Raw genomic sequence first — 19501 nt, 5'->3', positions numbered from 1 at the left:
TAACATCTTTATTGGAGTATAATTGCTTTACAACTGTGTGTTAGTTTCTGCTTTATAACCAAGTGAATCAGCTATACATATATCCCCATATCTCCTCCCTCTTTTAGCAAAGTGTTTTAGAATAAAAATTGCCATGTTCCTTTTTATCTTTATCAATACATTACGACAAAATACTCAAATTTTTCTAACATTCTTTTTTAAGCATCCTTATTCCCTCTTTTATTCTATAGCCTTATAGAAAATAGGCTTCTATAATATTTTTTCATATTTATTAACACTATAGTTTTTACCATCAGGGGATACATTTGTGGCATATAATCAGTAGTATGTTTGGGGGTATATTGATTTAAAAATTATTTTAAAACTGTTCTTTTAGTGAAGAGTAGTTTGAATGAGTTGTATTTTTATTTTTATTTTTATTTTTATTTGACTTAAGAGACCAACAGACTGTTCTTAGAAATGTGGAGGATTGTTAGTGTTAAATTTTACTAACAACTTTCTGTTGGAATTGTTAAAAGAATTGAAAAATCACCAGGTTTAAAATGTTTGTGGAGATATGTTCTTTAAAAAGAAGAATCAAAAAAGAAAAAAGAGGGCTTCTCTGGTGGCGCAGTGGTTGAGAGTCCGCTTGCCGATGCAGGGGACACGGGTTTGTGCCCTGGTATGTCGCGGAGTGGCTGGGCCCGTGAGCCATGGCCACTGGGCCTGCGCATCCGGAGCCTGTGCTCTGCAACGGAAGAGGCCACAACAGTGAGAGGCCTGCATACCGCAAAAAAAAAAAAAGAAAAATCACTTTCCAAAAGTACTTTTACTTCCCTATATGTGAAACATATCAAATTTAAGACATGGGATTTAATACACATATTTTCCAATGACTATCAAAATTGTACAATTGTGAGTATGCATTGTGACTTTTCCAAAACCAGCTTATTTCCCAAACAAGTATGTTAAAGAAGAAATTGGCTTTGGTTATCCTTTTATGAAGGAAGAATCTTGGTTCTGTGATAGATTGCTGGTATGTGGTTTGTACCCGATGTGAAAATCTTGTTTTTATTGCCATTTGGTTAGAAGTCTTTAAGTCCAAAGTTGATCTTTATCTTAAATATTGATTGGTCATTTTTTTTTTTTTTTTTTTGTGGTACTCGGGACTCTCACTGTTTTGGCCTCTCCCGTTGCGGAGCACAGGCTCTGGACGCGCAGGCTCAGCAACCATGGCTCACGGGCCCAGCCGCTCCGCGGCATGTGGGATTTTCCCGGACCAGGGCACGAACCCGTGTCCTCTGCATCGGCAGGCGGACTCTCAACCACTGCGCCACCAGGGAAGCCCGATTGGTCATTTTTGAACATTGTTTTCTCTTTCACCAAGAGCTCATCCAAAAAAATAAATGGTTTCTTGAGTATTGACTACTTAAAAAGTTATGAATGAGGTCATGAAGTTATATAAATGACCAACCTCCAACACCAGCACAAATTGCTTTTATAATCAATTATAGAAAGGGAAAATGAAATAACACCAAATTTACTAAATTTTGCATTGTTTATTAAGGACGTAATAACATAATAGTGTCTTTGTCCTTAACCAAAAGAGTTCTAGGTGTTTGTGTTTATATCATTAGTTCATATGCTGAAATCCTCTAATGTTGGAGCTTCTGTTGGTGCTAATAGAACTTGAGAACCAGGCACAAATAATAGATAGTTAATTAGATATTACACATTAATACAGCATTTCTCAACTGCTGACTTCCGGAACTGAGATCTCTTATGAAACTTTAACTGTATTCCTTTTTTTCCCCAAATTTATTGCTTTGAGGAAAAAGGTAGTTTTACAATATATCATTGCTCTCTGTGGATTTTGAATTTTCTTTTGCCTCTTTCAAACCTCAGAGGGTTAGACCTCGTGAGTATCCTGTCTCGACTGCTGGCTAATTCCTTAAGGAATAGCTACGTCTCTTGGCACTGAAGCCTCATTTGAATTTCTCCCTTAATTGAAAAGTTTTAGTTCTTTTTTCAATGGCCTCATTTTTATTAAAAGGGAATCAGAAAAAATAGATAATCTAGAGCTGTACTTAATACAATATGGTAGCCATAAGCTATATATGGTTTTTTCAATTAATTAAAATTTAATAAGATTAAATTCAGTTTCTTTATTGGACTAGTCACATTTCAAATGCTCCATAGCCACATGTGGCTCATATTACCGTATTGGACAGTGCAGGTAAAGAACTTTCTATCATCACTGAAAGTTCTATTGGGCAGTGCTGATTTTAGAGAAACTGGGAGAAAAATAATGGAAAAGGATACTCTGCTAGTCGTTTTCTTCCCCCTTAAAGGGACATTGAGACTGAAGGCATCTTTCTTACCCTGTCAGCTTTATTTGATTTAGCATACAGTGTACTTGATTGTAGTTGTGTTTTATAGTAGAATATATGATCTTAAATTTGACTTTGAGGTAAACATCGGGTACGAGGCTTTGGGCTAGGAGATTTTCATACCTGTTTTTTTAAAAATAAATTTATTTATTTATTTGTTTTTGTCTGTGTTGGGTGTTCGTTGCTGTGCGCCGGCTTTCTCTAGTTGCCACGAGTGGGGCTACTCCTCATTGCGGTGTGTGGGCTTCTCATTGTGGTGGCTTCTCTTGTTGCAGAGCACGGGCTCTAGGTGCATGGGCTTCAGTAGTTGTGTCACACGGGCTTCAGTAGTGGCGTGCGGGCTTCAGTAGTTGGGGAGCGCGGGTTTAGTTGCGGCATGTGGGATCTTCCTCGACCAGGGCTCGAACCCGTGTCCCCTGCATTGGCAGGCGGATTCTTAACCGCTGCGCTACCAGGGAAGCTCTCATACCTGGTTTTAATAGTTAAAAATATGAAGGTGTTTTCTGTTGTTACATGGCAGTGAAATAAATACCATGATATGAAATAAATACCATGATATTTAAACCATTGCATTTAAAGTTTAAGTCTTGTTCTTTTCCCCCATTTCACTTTTTTTACATGATCTTCAAAAAAAGTATCATAATTTCACATTGTCCAAAAAAAACCCAACAACAACAACAACAAAAAACACAGCAGTATTTCCAAGTTAAAAGAATCCTTGTATTAGTATTTTTAGGGTTTGCATACTCCTTTAAAGATTATCTGTGTATTTTTTCCTAGGGTTATTTCAAGTTCACATTAGTACATGATTAATTATAATTTTCAGATCATGTAGAAATTTTAACTTTAAAATTTATTTTTATTTATTTTTGGCTGCATTGGGTCTTTGTTGCTGCACACGGACTTTCTCTAGTTGCGGTGAGCTGGGGCTACTCTTCTTTGTGGTGTGCGGGCTTCTCACTGCGGTGGCTTCTCTTGTTGTGGAGCACGGGATCTAGGTGCACGGGCTTTGGTAGTGTGGTGCGTGGGCTCAGTAGTTGTGGCTCCCGGACTCTAGAGCGCAGGCTCAGTAGTTGTGGCACATGGGCTTAGTTGCTCCACGTCATGTGGGATCTTCCCAGACCAGGGCTCGAACCTGTGTCCCCTGCATTGGCAGGCGGATTCTTAACTACTACGCCACCGGGGAAGTCCCAACTTTTAACTTTTTAACCTAAATGTTTGAAGACCTCTTAGAAGAGTAGTAATAATAGCACCTACGAAACTGATGAGAAAAAGTACATATTTATGAAACCTGGAATGCAGCACGATAAAGAATTGGTAAATAAAAAGTTACTTGCACCTGGTTACTTGTGCCTTCATTGTACCTGATTGGACATCTGTATTATTATTCTGTCTTTATGCTTCCAAAAATAAGTTTCTGTTGCTTTTTATTATTTTTGAAAGACATTCATTGAAGAAACACGTCATAGTGAATAATTTATGAAAGTGAAATTAAGAATTCTAAGAATCTTCAAGACAAGTGTATAGTTGATTTTTTGCAGTAAAATAAATTTCTTAGGCCAGTTTTGTATATAAAATGAGCCGTTAAGACTTTTAAAAGTTATTATTTAGATAAACTTAACCAAATACAACATGTAAACATGTTGAAATGGATAGATCTTTAAATACAGCTTAGCCCTGGAAGCTACTATTTAGGCTCAAGTGCTATTTAGTTTCCTTTTTGAGTGTTTATTTAGAAGCAGCTCTTAGTTCTTAACCATTACTCTTTCTAGAATGTCTTTCTAGAGATGCTATAAAACATTTCAAGGTGACATTTAGGGAATTTAAGTTGTCTAATTTTTAAAATATAAACTTATTTTTAAGAACTCACATGTGGAATAGTGCACAAATCATGAGTGAGCAGCTTTTTGAATGTTCACCATGAACACACCTGTGTACCCAGCATCCATATCAAGAAAACATTGCTAATACTCATGTCTCTTCATATTTATTACCTCCCCCCACCCCACCCCAACCCCGCCCCTTCTCTCCAGGGCTAACTGCTCTCCTGTCCTTTGACACTTAGGAATAATCTTGCCAGTTTTTGAATTTTGTTTAGGTGGAAGCATAGCATGTACTTTTGTGTTTGGCTCCCTTTTCTTAAATTTATTTTCATGAAATACATCTATGTAGTTGAACACAGCAATTTTTCTTTTCCTTGATATATAGAGTACTAATGTGAACATTGTTGTGTGCTGTTGGCATATATGACATGTTACCTAGATATGGAATTGCTAGGTAATAGTGTATGTATCTGTTCAGTGCCAAAAAGCTTTCCAGAGTGTTTGTGTCTATGTACACATCCACCAGCAGTTATAGATCTCCACATCTCTGCCCAAACCTTTCCATAGTTAGTCTTTTGAACTAAAAAGGGCTATTTAATTTTTGAAAATTCAGTGAAATATTTCCTGCTCCCCTACCTCTTGAACTTTTGTAATGTCTAGTAGATAGTTGCTAGGCTTAGAGTTTATGCTGCTGTATTTCTCTTATAGCTTTGAAACTGACTTAGTCTTTCTACAGAGTAGCATATTTAGGACTAAAATGGTTTTATAAACATAGACACTCTTTTCAAATATATCCTTATTTCCTTTTTAAAGAATATTTAAGAGAGATTTCTGAGACAGATGCCCTGCACTGGATTTCATTAGCTTTTCTAATTTTTAATTTTCTAATTTTTAATTATACTTTATTTAAACAAGTCATTAAAGGGAATTTTTTTTGGTCAAACTGTATGTATAAAGTGAGAAACGTTTGCTTCATATATATGTCCTTTAAAATTGAAATACCATCACCGTATCTGTTAGATAGGAATACTATAACTATAAAGGCTGCTATATATTTAAATAATTTGTAATAAAAGCACTACATAAATAGTTTCTGTCCCACCTGTATATATAACTTTTACTTCTTTTCAAGTAGAAGAATAGCTCAACATTTTGAAATCTCTTTCAACTCTCCTATGTCAAGCCAAGGGATTTATTTGGGGGGAAAATGTTTTTAAAAATACGTGTGCGTGTATGTTTATATATAAAATTTTGCCTGGTTCTCAGGCTATTCATGCATTTATTTATTAAGCATTTCTGTTTATCTTGACACAAGATTCTGTGTTGCCAGGTGACTACTCTTCAAATGGATTTAACATTTATTAGGAGTCTTCTAGTGTCCCACATTTATTACGATCTTTTTTATCCAGCTTTGGAGTAGTTCTTTTTTAAAAAAATAAGGCAACTTCAGTCTTATTTTGCCTTAAAAGTCATACTTGTTGGCCTATTTCTTTTGCCCTGCTTCATAAGCTTCGTAACACCCCCAGTTAAGTTGCTATTCATATGAGGATAATAAAGATTGATCAGTTTTTTTTAATTATGCAGTAAAAATTTACCTATTCATATTTATCCACTCTACTACATGTAGGCTTGGACACAGTCCCTTCCTTATTACAGAATTTACATTAAGTTATTCTAGATGCCAGTGTCCATGGGGTAAAGCTTGCTAATATTGTGTAGACAGAGGCATAATTAAATTATTATAAATAGTTAAATTCTAAAATATTAACAGCTTTAATGTAAAGGAAACCATTGTGCAAAGGTGAATGTGCTAGTCAAGTTGCTTAGATCAAAAGTGATCATAGACTATATCTAGTAATTTTAAGGAGTATATCTTGTTATCTCTCAGTCATCTCAACTTATTTTTAACTTAATCTAAATAAAAACATATTTTGTTTTATTGTTTTGAGAAAGGAACATTGTCCCAAAATCACACACAAAAAAGAAGAACATGATGCTTGGAGTTACCACCAGCCAGTCCTGAAAGGCCCATAAAATAAAGGATTTCAGGGAATGTCTATGTTTCAAAAACCATCTCTGGTGGCTCTGAGGAATAGGTTAGTGGAGTTCATGATTGCTATTAGGGAATCCTAGATACATTGGTGTATACTAACTCAGATTTTATCACTTAAATTATCTTGTTTTCAGTGAGAGTTCAGCTTTGTAGTTATAGTAAGCAAAGTAGCTTTTAAAAATTATAAATTAGGTCTATATCAAAAGACAGCCTCCATTATGACAAATATTAATTTTTAGAAAAGATAATTTATTTCATATCCTTTTTTGTTTAAAGATAGGCTATTGAGAAAAATACTTTTTATTTATGGGTAACTCTCTTTGCCAATGTATTTTTAAAAATATTAAGTGAATAAACAATAGAGTGCCAAATGTTGCTTACATTATTTTATATTTGGTATTATTTGTAATTTTGCAAAAAGAGTCTCACATTTTAATTAGCGTTAACAGTTGTTGAATCTTAAGTGGAAGATATATTGGATGATTGCACTACCTCATTTTTTTGGTATATTTGAAAATTTTCATAATGAAAAGTTGAAAACGGTTTTAATTCAACATGATAATGAAATGCTTTGAGTAGTTGCTTATCTTTACTGACCATCAGTAGGCAATGAACATCTGAGTATCTTTTAGGTGAAGATCCTGTGGTGGGTACAGAGACACTTATGGCATGGTTTCTTTCTTCAAGAAGCTTGTAATATACATATAGGTATAGACGGATAGGATTTTTATACAAGTGATATGTGTTAGCAGAGGGGGTAGTATAGTGAAGTAGTAGAGGAAAGACAAATTTAGAAATTAGATGATAGTCTATTCTGTTGAAAGGTTTCAAGGTGCAGGCTAAGAGTTTTCTTTTAAGGAGTCAGTATGAGGCCTAAAGGTTAGTTAATTAGTCATTACTTTGTTGACATTGGTTACTTTTAATTAACTGATCCGAACAAAGAAATTTTTTTTTTTTTTTTTTTTTTTTTTTTGCGGTACGCGGGCCTCTCACTGTTGTGGCCTCTCCCGTTGCAGAGCACAGGCTCCGGACGCGCAGGCTCAGCAGCCATGGCTCACGGGCCTAGCCGCTTCGCGGCATGTGGGATCTTCCTGGACCGGGGCACGAACCCGTGTCCTCTGCATCGGCAGGCGGACTCTCAACCACTGCGCCACCAGGGAAGCCCCGAACAAAGAAAATATTTTTAAGATAGTTGATAACCTGTTCTGATCTATGTAGGAATCTTTCATTTTTGGCCTAAAACAATAAATGAATGTCAGAGAGAGTTGTGTTTTTCTTTTTCTTTATGAACTGTAGTGTTCTGCCTTTAGAGTGGTGAATCTTTAGGAGCTCAGAAGTTACTTCATGTAATCTTTTTTTAAAGACTTAAAACATCTTGAAAAAATAAACATATTTAAATTAGATGCATTTATAAAATACGTTGGAACACTTACTAAAAATTGTACACATGAATAGTGAGATGGGAACTTGAACTTGTAGGTCATTTGTTTTTAGTTCAAGTTAATATTACATAATGCTCTTAGCTCCTGTTCTGTGTCTCAAAATGATCAAAAGAGCTAATATTTTGTGTTTGTGTGTGTGTATGTGTATATGTATATGCCAGGTTAACTTGTGAAGGCAGTATATATATGAGTGCTATTTAAAGCTCTCACTCAAATAGTTTTACTGAAGGCATATATCATGTTTTACTAGGGTCTTGTTTATTGGCCCTGTTATTTCTGGGGAGACAGAATGGTGTATTGGCTAAGAAAGTGACCCCTAGAGCTGGACTGACTGGGTTTGAATCTTGATTCTTCATCTTACCAATTGTGAGATCTTAGATAATATGTTTATCTTTTCCACAGTGTCCTCATCTGTGAAATGAGGATAATAACTTGTCTCATGGGTTGCTGTGAAGAGTGGAATAATTCCTAAAAAGTACACAGATGCTTGGGGAATAGGGTGTTCAATTTGAGTTACTAATATAGTCCCTTTACGTTACAACTTTTCAGAGCCTCAATCCTCTAAAATCCTTAACTTATCTATATATGTCTAAGGAGGCTCCAACTTAAAACAAGTTGTGTTTTGAGGAATTTACTGATTTGGATTTCTGCAGTGAATCTCCGTTATGTAAATAGGTTGCCAGGCTAACTTGTGAAGGCAATAATCATAATGTAGCAAAAATAATTAGAAGAGAACAGCAATAAAATGGAAAGATACTGTCTTGGTATCAACTCAAAGATAGTTGAGTAGTAGTAGGTTTAATTAAAAGCATTTGAAAGAGACACAGAGCTCTGAAAGAGTCATTCAAAATCTTCCATAGAATTTTGGAGGGCTAGCATTGATTCTTTGCGAATTTTACTTCCAACTTTATCAGTTTTCTTTGCATTTATGATGGAGAGCTAGCAGTATCACTGATGTATTACACAGTTGTAATATGTCATCTATCAATATGGCTATTTTTTGACTGATTTGTTAAGATTAGGTAACTTGATGGGAACTGTTTTCTTTGTGCAACTGATAGAGAATGAAAGAGAGAAGGTGGTTAAGGAGGTTGTGTGCTTTTAGTAGTATAAAATAAGCTGTGACTGATCTCAGAGAGACGATAGGGGAGCAGTTTCCTGTGCTGGTAACCATTCCCAGTTACTGCCCTTAACAAGAGGAGAGAGAGAAAGAGTATGGGTTATTAATATGTAAAAGATGCTTACAAATTGAGTTTTTGTATAAATAAGCACTCCCTGACATATAAGACGTTTCTTTTAAAAAGCATTTCAAGATTCTGTAGTATAATCTAGGGTTATCACTATGAAAAGCATTTTGAATTTTTTAACATTTTAACTTTTATTTGAACTCCAGTAAAATAAGAGATAACTACATAGGAGACAACACATTACACACAGTTTGTGTGTATCTCTGATACCAGAGTTGAAAGATGGAGATTTTCCTATGTTCTCTTTAGATGAGGGTTCTTAGTCTTATAACTCTAAAAATATTTAACTTTAGTAATTATGAAGAAACCAATTTTTTAATATCAGAAAAGTATTACAATGGTGCTAAAATGCACCGTTTTTAGTTGTTTCTCTTTGTAGACTGTTGTGACACTCAAATAAAATTTTATTGCTTTTATATATTCTTGATTAATTAGTTACACATTTCTTTCATTAGGAAGTAGCTGTTTTTGTCTTTGATAAAAAGCTGATTGACAAATATCAAAAATTTGAAAAGGATCAAATCATCGATTCTCTAAAACGAGGAGTCCAACAGTTAACTCGACTACGACACCCTCGACTTCTTACTGTCCAGCATCCTTTAGAAGAATCCAGGTAAATTTTTATGAAAACTTACATAAGAGACTTCCTAAACAAATAGTTTTTTTTAAAAAAAACTTTATGTTTGAAATCTATCTATACAGTATACTGTCAGTGAAAAGTTCTTATCAACTGAGTGTTGAGTTCTTATGGATTAGTTATTTCTTTGAAATTTATTTGCATATTCTATGTATATGTCTCTTTTTGAAATATTAATAAAAGTTTTCTTCACATTTGCCATGAGTCTGTATTTGCTTACTCTATGTTCAAGACTATAGCAGTCCAAATGGAAGATGTGAGAGAAGTATAGAATACAGTCCCTGCCTGAAAGTAATTTTTCTTGTTAATTTGCTAGAATTCATTGCCCCCTTTTCATTGATTCAATATTCAGAGGCTATTTTTATGTATATTCCAGGTAGTACTGTTCTCGACGTTTAACCTTTTACTATGTCCAGTATGTCAGTCCATAGTCCTCAGTTACTCTACTATCTCTTTTTCTCAAAATGAGTTTGGGAACTGTTGCTGAGAATGACAAGAAAACAGAATTTATGTTGTGTAATCTTAATTGGATCCTCAAGCCTTGGTGCTTTTAATAACTCCTTTAGATACCCAGCTATATAAATCTTTTCCACATTACTCATAACCCCTAATTTATTCCTTCCTTCCTACTTAGCAGACTGTATTCCCCTCTCTTAAATCAGATCTTAACCAAATGGTTTGCCAATGCATTCTGTGGACCCTAGGATTTTAAGGATAGGGAAAGAAGAGGCAGGGGGAGGAACCTAGCTGGCAGGGGCCCAGGCTTCCCATCTCCCTTCAACCAGGACAGTTTGGTTTTTATCTATTTTATATTTTGGATTTCTACATAGTTCTTACTTTAGAATCTTAAGTAACCCACTGTCACTTACTCACTTCCCCCAAAGACACAAGATCTTTTCTTTGAACCTAAAAGAAAAAAATCTAATGTTTACCATGTGAAAAACTGTACTAAATTTTTTGTATTTTTTTAACTTATTTAATTCTCAACAACTATATAGAAGAACTGAGGATTGGAGCTGCTACTACATAAGCCACATAGTTATGACACCCTGATTCCTGAGCCTATGCTGTGCCTACCCAGAAATATACTTATTTTATGTCTCTTATCATGATAATATTTTACTGCCCTTCTTTGTATAAATAAACCCAGAAGAAGACTATAGTTGTTGTCTTCTTACATAACACTCACTATTATGAACCCTCTATCTCAAAGTGGACTAAGTTTTCTTGGTCACACTTGTCCTGAGCTTTCCTGACTCCATGCTTGTTTGTGCTATTTCCTCTAGAGTGTTTTCTATCAGTAGTTACAGTGTCACCTATCAGAACCTACCCACCTTTGTTATTTTAACTTGTATTTCTTTTTTTTTTAATATTCCATTGTATGAATATAGCACATTTTGTTTACCTGTTCATCAGTTGATGGGCATTTGAGTTGTTTCTCCTTTTTGGTTTTTATGAATACTGCTGCTGTAAACATTTGTGTACAAGTTTTTGTGTGGACATACGTTTTCATTTCCCTTGGGTGTACAACCTAGGAGCCAACTTGCTGGATCATGGTGACTCAATATTTAGCCGACTGAGGATAAAGTAGGATTTTTTAAAAATTTTAATTAATTAATTAACTTATTTTTGGCTGCATTGGGTCTTCGTTGCTGCGTGTGGGCTTTCTCTAGTTGCGGCGAGCGGGGGCTACTGTTCGTTGCGGTGCGCAGCCTTCTCACTGCGTTGGCTTCTCTTGTTGCGGAGCACGGGCTCTAGGCGCGTGGGCTTCAGTAGTTGTGGCACTCGGGCTCAGTAGTTGTGGCTCGCGGGCTCTAGAGCACAAGCTCAGTAGTTGTGGCTCACGGGCTTTGTTGTTCCACAGCATGTGGGATCTTCCTGGAGCAGGGATCGAGCCTGTGTCTCCTGCATTGGCAGGTGGATTTTTAACCACTGCGCCACCAGGGAAGTCCCTAACTTGTATTTCATCATTACGTTTTAAGTCTCTTGAAGGGAGAAAGGCCAGTGTTTTATATCTTTCTCTGTCCCTGCAGCTTCTTTTATAGTGATTTAAATATTACAGGACTAGGGCTTTATTGGCGTTCATGAAGAGAGATAATTCAAAGATTACTTTAAGGCATTTTCATTGATAGGTTGTAAAAATTGCAGTAGCATTGATAGAAGTAGGAACGGGAATGAAAAAAATAACTTCTGGTTTTTAATGACTTAATAATGTGGAGATGACACTGGAATCATCCAAAAGAAATGTGCTATAGAAAATAATCCAGGGACTTCCCTGGCAGTCCAGTGGTTAAGACTTTGCCTTCCAGTGCTGGGGGTACGGTTTCAAACCCTGGTTGGGGAGCTAAGATCCCACATGCCTCAGGGCCAAAAACCAAAACATAAAACAGAAGCAATATTATAGCAAATTCAATAAAGACTTTAAAAATGGTCTACATCAAAAAAAATTTTTTTAATAAAAAAATAAAAAGAAAAGTAATCCAGGTGAAAGTTCAGAGTTGGTGATGTATATGGGGGTGAGTAAAATATAGGTAGTAATTAAAACCATGAAAAAAAAATGAATTTCAAGAGCATGAGTCAAAAGAGCAGAGTAGTGAGGACAGAACTTGAAATGTAGAGGGGAAAGAAGAGCCAGCAAAAGAAATTGGAAGGATCATGTTGTATGACAGGAGAAACATTGGCAACATGTTATGGAAGCCAAAGGAGGGAAGAAAGGACTCCCTAACACTGGGGACCACCAAATAAAAAGGAAATAAGGACTGAGAAGAATCCATTGCATTTGACTAGTGAGAGGTTGTTAGTGATATTCAGTAATTTCAGTAGGATGGCAGTTTGGAAGCTAGAAAGGAACCCAGCAGAGAAGACATCATTATGTGAATAAAGTCCCATAGGAGGAACTCAAAGGAAATTTCAGGAGGATAGTTGCAAATCACTAATATACTGAGGTAAAGTGTAGGGAAATGAGATCATTCATGTTCCATGAACTTTACTTTTTCAAGATAGAACGTGGATAATAGATGAGTAGTAGGTAAAGGAATAAGGAGTTAATGGAATGAGGAGTTAAGATAAGAGGGCTATGAAGGGATGTTCTTGAAAAATAAAAAGAGCGAGGTTAAATAAAGTATACTATGTATCTTTAGGCTATGACTCTACAGAGACTTGCGTTTTCTATTTTTTCCTTCAGCTTACGACATAAGCAAGAGAGTAAAAGAAACCTGTGATGGCGCCTACAGGGTTAATAAGGGTTTGCCCAGTAAAGGGTAGTAAGGGCGATAGTTTATTGTTGAGGTAGTAGGGAGAAAGACAGGAATAAAGTGTAGTCAGAACTGAATACTTCAAGTTTGTTGAATAAAGATACTGGGAAGCTAGGTTAGGTGGTGGTAGTAAAAGGGTAGGAGATGAATGGCTAGTAAACAGCTGCGGTTGGGGGAGGTGGCCTTGAGAGAGGATTTAGCCCTTCTGGTGTGTAACTGTTTGTAATGATGATGGAAATAAATATTCATGAAAGATAATAAGGCCTTCAAGCTTGAAGAATAATCTTACGAATATTGATATGACCAAGGATGATTTTGGGGACAAGACAGAAAAGGAAAAAAATAAGATTTGCTAAAATAAATGAGTCCTGGGAATCATTGGAAACTGTAGAGAAGACTAAGGGGTTTTTGAGCAGTTTTCCTCCAGTGCAGTTCAGCAAACGAAAGCCTGTGTCCACTGTGTTAATGAGCTTAGTGTGGGAGTCAAGAACAAGATCAAGATCATCATCTTTATTGATAACTGAGCAGGGAGGACAGTGTAACTTTCTTCTTCAACCTAAGTAGCTCTGTCTTTATCGCTCATACATATTGAACTTCTGCATATGCTTTCATTTGAAAAATGGGTTCAAAGTGAAAGAAAAGTAACTCAAGTATTACTGACAGAACAGCAAAAGGCATATTTGCCATTAAACAGTTACTGTCCAGGTGCAGAGGCTTGGTATAGCTTTGTTACCGCACTGCCTTGTAGTTCTTCATTGCCAGAGCCTAAGCCAAAGTCCAAAATGTTAGGACTTGAATCTCAGACAGTTGGTAATTACAATAGCAATTGTAAACATTTATTGAGCTTACATTTTAGTCAACATGCTGTGTATTTTATATGCATTTGCTCATTTGATCTTTACAGTCACCTTTCAAGGTGGTCTTTTATCACCAGTTTACAAATGGGCAAAGTGAGGCTCAAAGTGTCCAAAGTCACCAACAAGGAATAGAGATGCTGGGACTTGAAGTTGGGTATTTGTATTCAGAGCTTGAGCTCTTGGTCATTACTCTATAAGACTTACTGAAGGCTTATTGAATATTTCTAATGCTGAGGGCCCCGGCTCGATCCCTGGTTGGGGAACTAAGATCCCGGAAGCCGTGCGGCACAGCCAAAAAAAAAAAAAAAATCAAAGAACAATAATTTTAAAAATTGGAAACTTGTGACACCTTTAAAAATGATACATAAAATAGATAAAAGCAAAGGTGCTCTGAGATTGAAGTAGTCATCAGGCTAGTGACTCCCACCGGCATCTGGACCTGGCTGCCCGGTCCTGAGATCTTCCACATGGACCTCCTGCCAGGGAGCTCCCCGAGCTCCAGGTGTGTCCATGTGGCCATGCTCTGGCCAGGACGTCATATCTTCTGACACGTCCTGCCCCTCAGCAACCTGGGGGAGTCCTGCTGATCCTCTGCACACGGGCTCCACGGTCACTCCTATCCTCCCCCCGCACCGAGCACACACATCGCATGCCTGTCCTGGCAATGTGCTGTGGAGGACAAGTGGACATCAGGGCTTGCAGAGTACCCTAGGACAGTGGTCCCCAACCTTTTTGGCACCAGGGACTGGTTTCGTGGAAGACAGTTTTTCCATGGACGGGGGTGGGGGTGGTTCAGGAGGTAATGCGAGCGATGGGGAGCGGCGGATGAAGCTTCGCTCCCTGGCCCGCTGCTCACCGCATGCTGTGCGGCCTGGTTCCTAACAGGCCGCGGCCCGAGGGTTGGGGACCCCTGCCCTAGAAGACACCACAGGATGTCATGTTTCCCAAAGCAAGAACAAAAGGGTTTTCACATTGTTTACAGGAGCAAAAGACAGTCCTAGAGATGCAAAAATGATGTGCCCTCCCAGGGTTCCAACAGCTCACAAAGGTCCCAAGAGACGTAATTCAGGACCCCTCCCTCACCCAGGTGTTTGCTCTTAACAGTGAAAAAAAAAAAAGTGACTGTCCTGTGGGAGCTGGAGCTATGCCCTGTCCCTCTTCCTGACTCATTGCTCCAGAGGTGTCTGTGGGAAATCTACAGTTTCCTTTGAGCATATTCTGAGATTTAGAGGCTTAGAAATAAGGGTAATATCATAGGTATAATGTAACAGTGTGTTAAATTAATTCATTGGTTTTCCATAAAGAATATCAATCATTCAGGGCTTCCCTGGTGGCGCAGTGGTTGAGAGTCCGCCTGCCGATGCAGGGGACGTGGGTTTGTGCCCCGGTCCAGGAAGATCCCACATGCCGCTGAGCGGCTGGGCCCATGAGCCATGGCCGCTGAGCCTGCGCGTCCGGAGCCTGTGCTCCACAACGGGAGAGGCCACAACAGTGAGAGGCCTGCGTACCAAAAAAAAAAAAAAAAAAAAAAAAGAATATCAATCATTCAAAATGCACAGTTGATAATGTTTATTTCCTAACTTTTTAAATTTAAAAAATGTAACACAGCTGTTATAACACTTTAAAAGACTGAATGATTTATCCAGTGGAATTCATATACAAAGCTTCCTGACTTTGCTTTATTGGCCTAAGTGTGTTATATTAATGCTGAAAATAAATCTAAAATTGTCCACCTTCTTGTTGATAGTTAAATAGGACCACTAATATTTTTCTTTTTTAAAACAGGGATTGCTTGGCATTTTGTACGGAACCAGTTTTTGCCAGCTTAGCCAATGTTCTGGGTAACTGGGAAAATCTACCTTCCCCTGTATCTCCAGACATTAAGGATTATAAACTTTATGATGTAGAAACTAAATATGGTTTGCTTCAGGTATGTATTTTCATTCATCATGTGGATAGAATATTTTCCTTCAAAATTGTTTTTAGCCATTTCAAATTTAGCTGTATAAACTGCTTTATGTAAACCTTTAGATCTTCTCAGTAATTTAAAAATTATTTCTATGTTCTAGAATTTTTCTACAGTTTATTGTTAGGCTTAAACTATCTTTTTAATGTACGAAACATAACATTAGTAACTTTGGAGAAGAGCACTTGTTGACTGGTGGATGTGGTGGTTCCTTTTTAATGTTTTTGAATTGTAAGCCTTCACAGTGCATCCGTTAAGTCCATCCACTTTTTCTGATTTTCCTTCCCCTGCTTACCAAAATATCTTCGGCTTTAGAGAGTGAATTGATACAGTAGATTCTTTGTTTTGGGGGGGGCAGAGATCATTTTATTCATTATTTTTTACAGTATTGTTAAGGTATAATTAATTGGCATACAGAAACTTCACATGTTTAAAATATACAGTTTTTTAAGTTTATAGGTGGAACCGTCACTACAATCAAAACAATTTACATATGGACCTTCCAAAGTTTCCTCATACCCATTGCGGTCCTCCCCTCCTGCTCCTTGCTGTCTTCTGTCTCTCACCCCAGGAAGCCACTGACTACTTTCTGTCACTAAATCAGTTTGTATTTTTAGAGTTTTGTAAATGAAATCATACAATATGTACTCTTTTTCTGGCCTGGCTTCTTTCAATCAGTCTGATTATTTTGGTATTCATTCATATAGTTGTGCATATCAATACTTCTTTTATTACTGAGTAGTATATCATAGTTTGCTCATCCATTCACCTGTTGATGATCATTTGGGTTGTTTCCAATTTTGAGCTATTGCAAATAAAGCTGCTATGAACATTCATATGCAAGTTTTTGTATGGACCTATGCTTTCATTTCTCTTGGTTAATTACCTAGGAGTGGAATGGCTGGATCAAATGGTATGTGTATATTTTATTTTTTAAGAAACTGAAAAACTGTTTTCCAAATGATAGTACCATTTTACATTCCCATTGCAGTGTATAAAAGTTACATTTTTTTCACATCTTTGCAAAACTTGGTATGGTTGGCCCTTTCAATTGTAACCATTCTTTTTTTTCGTGGGATCTTAGTTCCCTGACCAGAGATTGAACCCAGGCCCTCGGCAGTAAAAGCATGGAGTCCTAACCACTGGACCGCCAGGGAATTCCCTCAATTGTAGCCATTCTAATATGTGTGCAGTGGTATCTCATTGGAGTTTTAATTTGCATTTCCTTAATGAATGATGATGTTGAACACCTTTTTATATGCTTCCTTGCCATCTGAGTGTCTTTTTTGGTGACATGTCTGTTCAGATCTTTTGCTTATTGTTTAAATGGGTTGTTTGTTTTCTGCTATTGAGTTTTGAGATTTCTTTATATATTGTGGACACAAGTTCTTTGTCAGATACATGACTTAGAAATATTCTCTCTTAGTCTGTGGCTTATCTTATTCTCTTAACAGTATATATTTTCTAATTGTGGTAAAATACACATAACATAAAATTTGCCATCTTAGCCATTTTTAAGTGTACAGTTTAAGTACATTCACATTCTTGTGCAACCATCACTTCCATCCATCTCCAGAACTCTTTTCACCTTGCAAAATTTAAGCTGTACCCATTAAACAATAAGTCCCCACACCCCACCTCTCATACCTCTCAGCCCCTGGCAACCATCATTCTACTTTCTGTCTCTATTAGTTTGACTACTCATATAAGTGGAATCATGCAGTATTTTTCTTTTTGTGACTGGTTTATTTCAGTTAGCATAATATCCTCTAGGTTCATCCATGTGGTAGCGTGTGTCAGAATTTCTTTCCTATTTGAAGGCTGAATAATATTCTGTTGTATGTATTTACCACATTATGTTTATTCATTCATTCGTTGATGGACACTTGGGTTGCTTTCACCTCTTGGTTATCATAATACTGCTATGAACATGGGTGAACAAATATCTCTTCAGGACCCTGCTTTCAGTTCTTTTTGGGATATACCCAGAAGTGGAATTGCTGGATTCTATGGTAATTCTATTTTTAAGTTTTTGAGGAACTGGCATACTTGGTACGGTTGGCCCTTTCAAATCCAGTTTTCACTTTTTGTTAACAAATTCCATGGTAATCTCAGGCACAAATATAAAATTACCAAATATTAATCCAGTGTGAGAATGAGTGAACATCAGTTAATGTTTGAAAACTGAGCACAATGCTATTCAGAAAAACTTAATTTCAATATGAAGTATAAGCATATAAAAATATTAAGAATTAGAATCAAATTGACAAAGGTATTTCTTGATATTTACTGTCTTTAAGTAAGAGACCAAAGATTCTCTCGCTTTTCAAATTCAGGAACTGAATAAATTTGGGTAGCAAAGTGCTTTTATTACTGTCTTTGCTTTTGCTTTTGTGCGTATAGAAAGGAACTTAATAAATAGTTGTCCTCTGCTTTTACAGTTGGGTTTTTCTTGCTAATGCTTAGAATGCTCTGGCAACTGAGAATATCTACACTTTTGCATTTATGAAATTTAATTGTTACCTGGCATGTAAAAAATTTTTATTGGGAGAAGCAGCAAATTTGATTATTATGAGATTTATTATTGTAATTGAAAGGAGTTTTATTAAAAATGTCTTTTATTTCCATTTACAGGTTTCTGAAGGATTGTCATTTTTGCATAGCAGTGTGAAAATGGTTCATGGAAATGTTACACCTGAAAATATAATTTTGAATAAAAGTGGAGCCTGGAAAATAATGGGCTTTGATTTTTGTATATCATCGACCAATCCTTCTGAACAAGAGGTAATGAAAGTTTTATTCTTCTCATTTTTTAAAGCTCTGGAAATTTGTGATTGCATCTGGAATAGATTAGAGAATTTATAAGCCTGATAAATGTGTAGAAATAGGCTATGTGGTACAATGGTATGTTTAAATGTATAGCTTTATAGAAAATTTCTAGTGTTCATTGTACCTATGAATATTTAGCTCATTAATTCCTCAGTAATGTTACTTGAGAAGAAAGTACTAGAGTTAAGCAAATTTGAGCACTATTGGGTTAAGTAGATTTTTTTCCCTCAGAGTGTCAGATACACAAACAAAGATTGTGAATCTCTAGCAGTGTCTCCCCAGTTTATTGGATCACAGAATCTTCTTTAAGGAGCATGATAACAATAGCAGTGATAATGATGGGTAACATTTATTGAAGCGCTTTTCTGAACACTTTTTGTGTATTTACTTATTATCCTCACAACGACTTAGTGAGGTATGGGAATAATACAGATGAGTAAGTTAGACTCATAGAATAAAATAATTTGCCTAAGTTTAGGCAAGTGGTAAGTGGTAGAACTAGGATTTAAACCCAGTCTTTCTGGTTAAAAAGCACCTGTTACTTAGTGATTATGAAACCTGCCTATTTATACTTAGGAAAACACTGCAATATTTCAAATTTTTACAATATAGTTGTTACCTTTAACAACCATGCTTTGACCTAAAATACATTTCTAATTTAAGTAAACATTTTTAAGGGAAGCAGAAAGAATTAGTATTGGTTGAGTACATACTATGCATCAGGCACTGTGCTGGCTCTGTTTTCCATACTTTTGTTTATCTTGCAACATCCCTTTGAACCTGTTAACTAAATCACATAGCTAGTTGGTGAAAGAACAAGGTTTCAAACAATAATCTATTTGAACTCATAAATTTGAAGCCTGTGTATCAGAAAACATAAGCCAGACCTTTCCATATTCATAATGCATTGTATAGTGTAGTGATAATTTGTCTTCTGGGAGAGAGCGCCAATAATCTCAAAGTTATAAGAGTTCTTATTCTTATCTCTTAACTTGTTTCATGCACTTTCTAGTTTTGGGATTTG

The 19501-nt window shown here is 36.4% G+C and overlaps 1 protein-coding gene across 3 annotated transcripts in view; it reads left to right on the top strand.

Moving 5' to 3' along the window:
* SCYL2 (SCY1 like pseudokinase 2) overlaps positions 1-19501 on the top strand; it is a 60355-nt gene that overhangs the window by 16225 nt on the left and 24629 nt on the right. For 2 of the 3 annotated variants that reach the window (XM_024751332.1, XM_024751333.1), the window contains exons 3-5: positions 9390-9547; positions 15468-15612; positions 18283-18432. In XM_024751332.1, coding sequence (XP_024607100.1) covers positions 9390-9547; positions 15468-15612; positions 18283-18432 — 453 coding nt within the window. The remainder of the gene's footprint in view (positions 1-9389; positions 9548-15467; positions 15613-18282; positions 18433-19501) is intronic. The other variant, XM_024751334.1, reaches the window with a different exon arrangement.

This window comes from Neophocaena asiaeorientalis, unplaced genomic scaffold (assembly GCF_003031525.2).
Source record: "Neophocaena asiaeorientalis asiaeorientalis breed wild unplaced genomic scaffold, Neophocaena_asiaeorientalis_V1.1 scaffold318, whole genome shotgun sequence".
Taxonomy (NCBI): domain Eukaryota; kingdom Metazoa; phylum Chordata; class Mammalia; order Artiodactyla; family Phocoenidae; genus Neophocaena; species Neophocaena asiaeorientalis.
The sequence above is the reverse complement of the archived record's forward strand: the minus strand, read 5'-3'. Positions and strand labels throughout refer to the sequence as shown.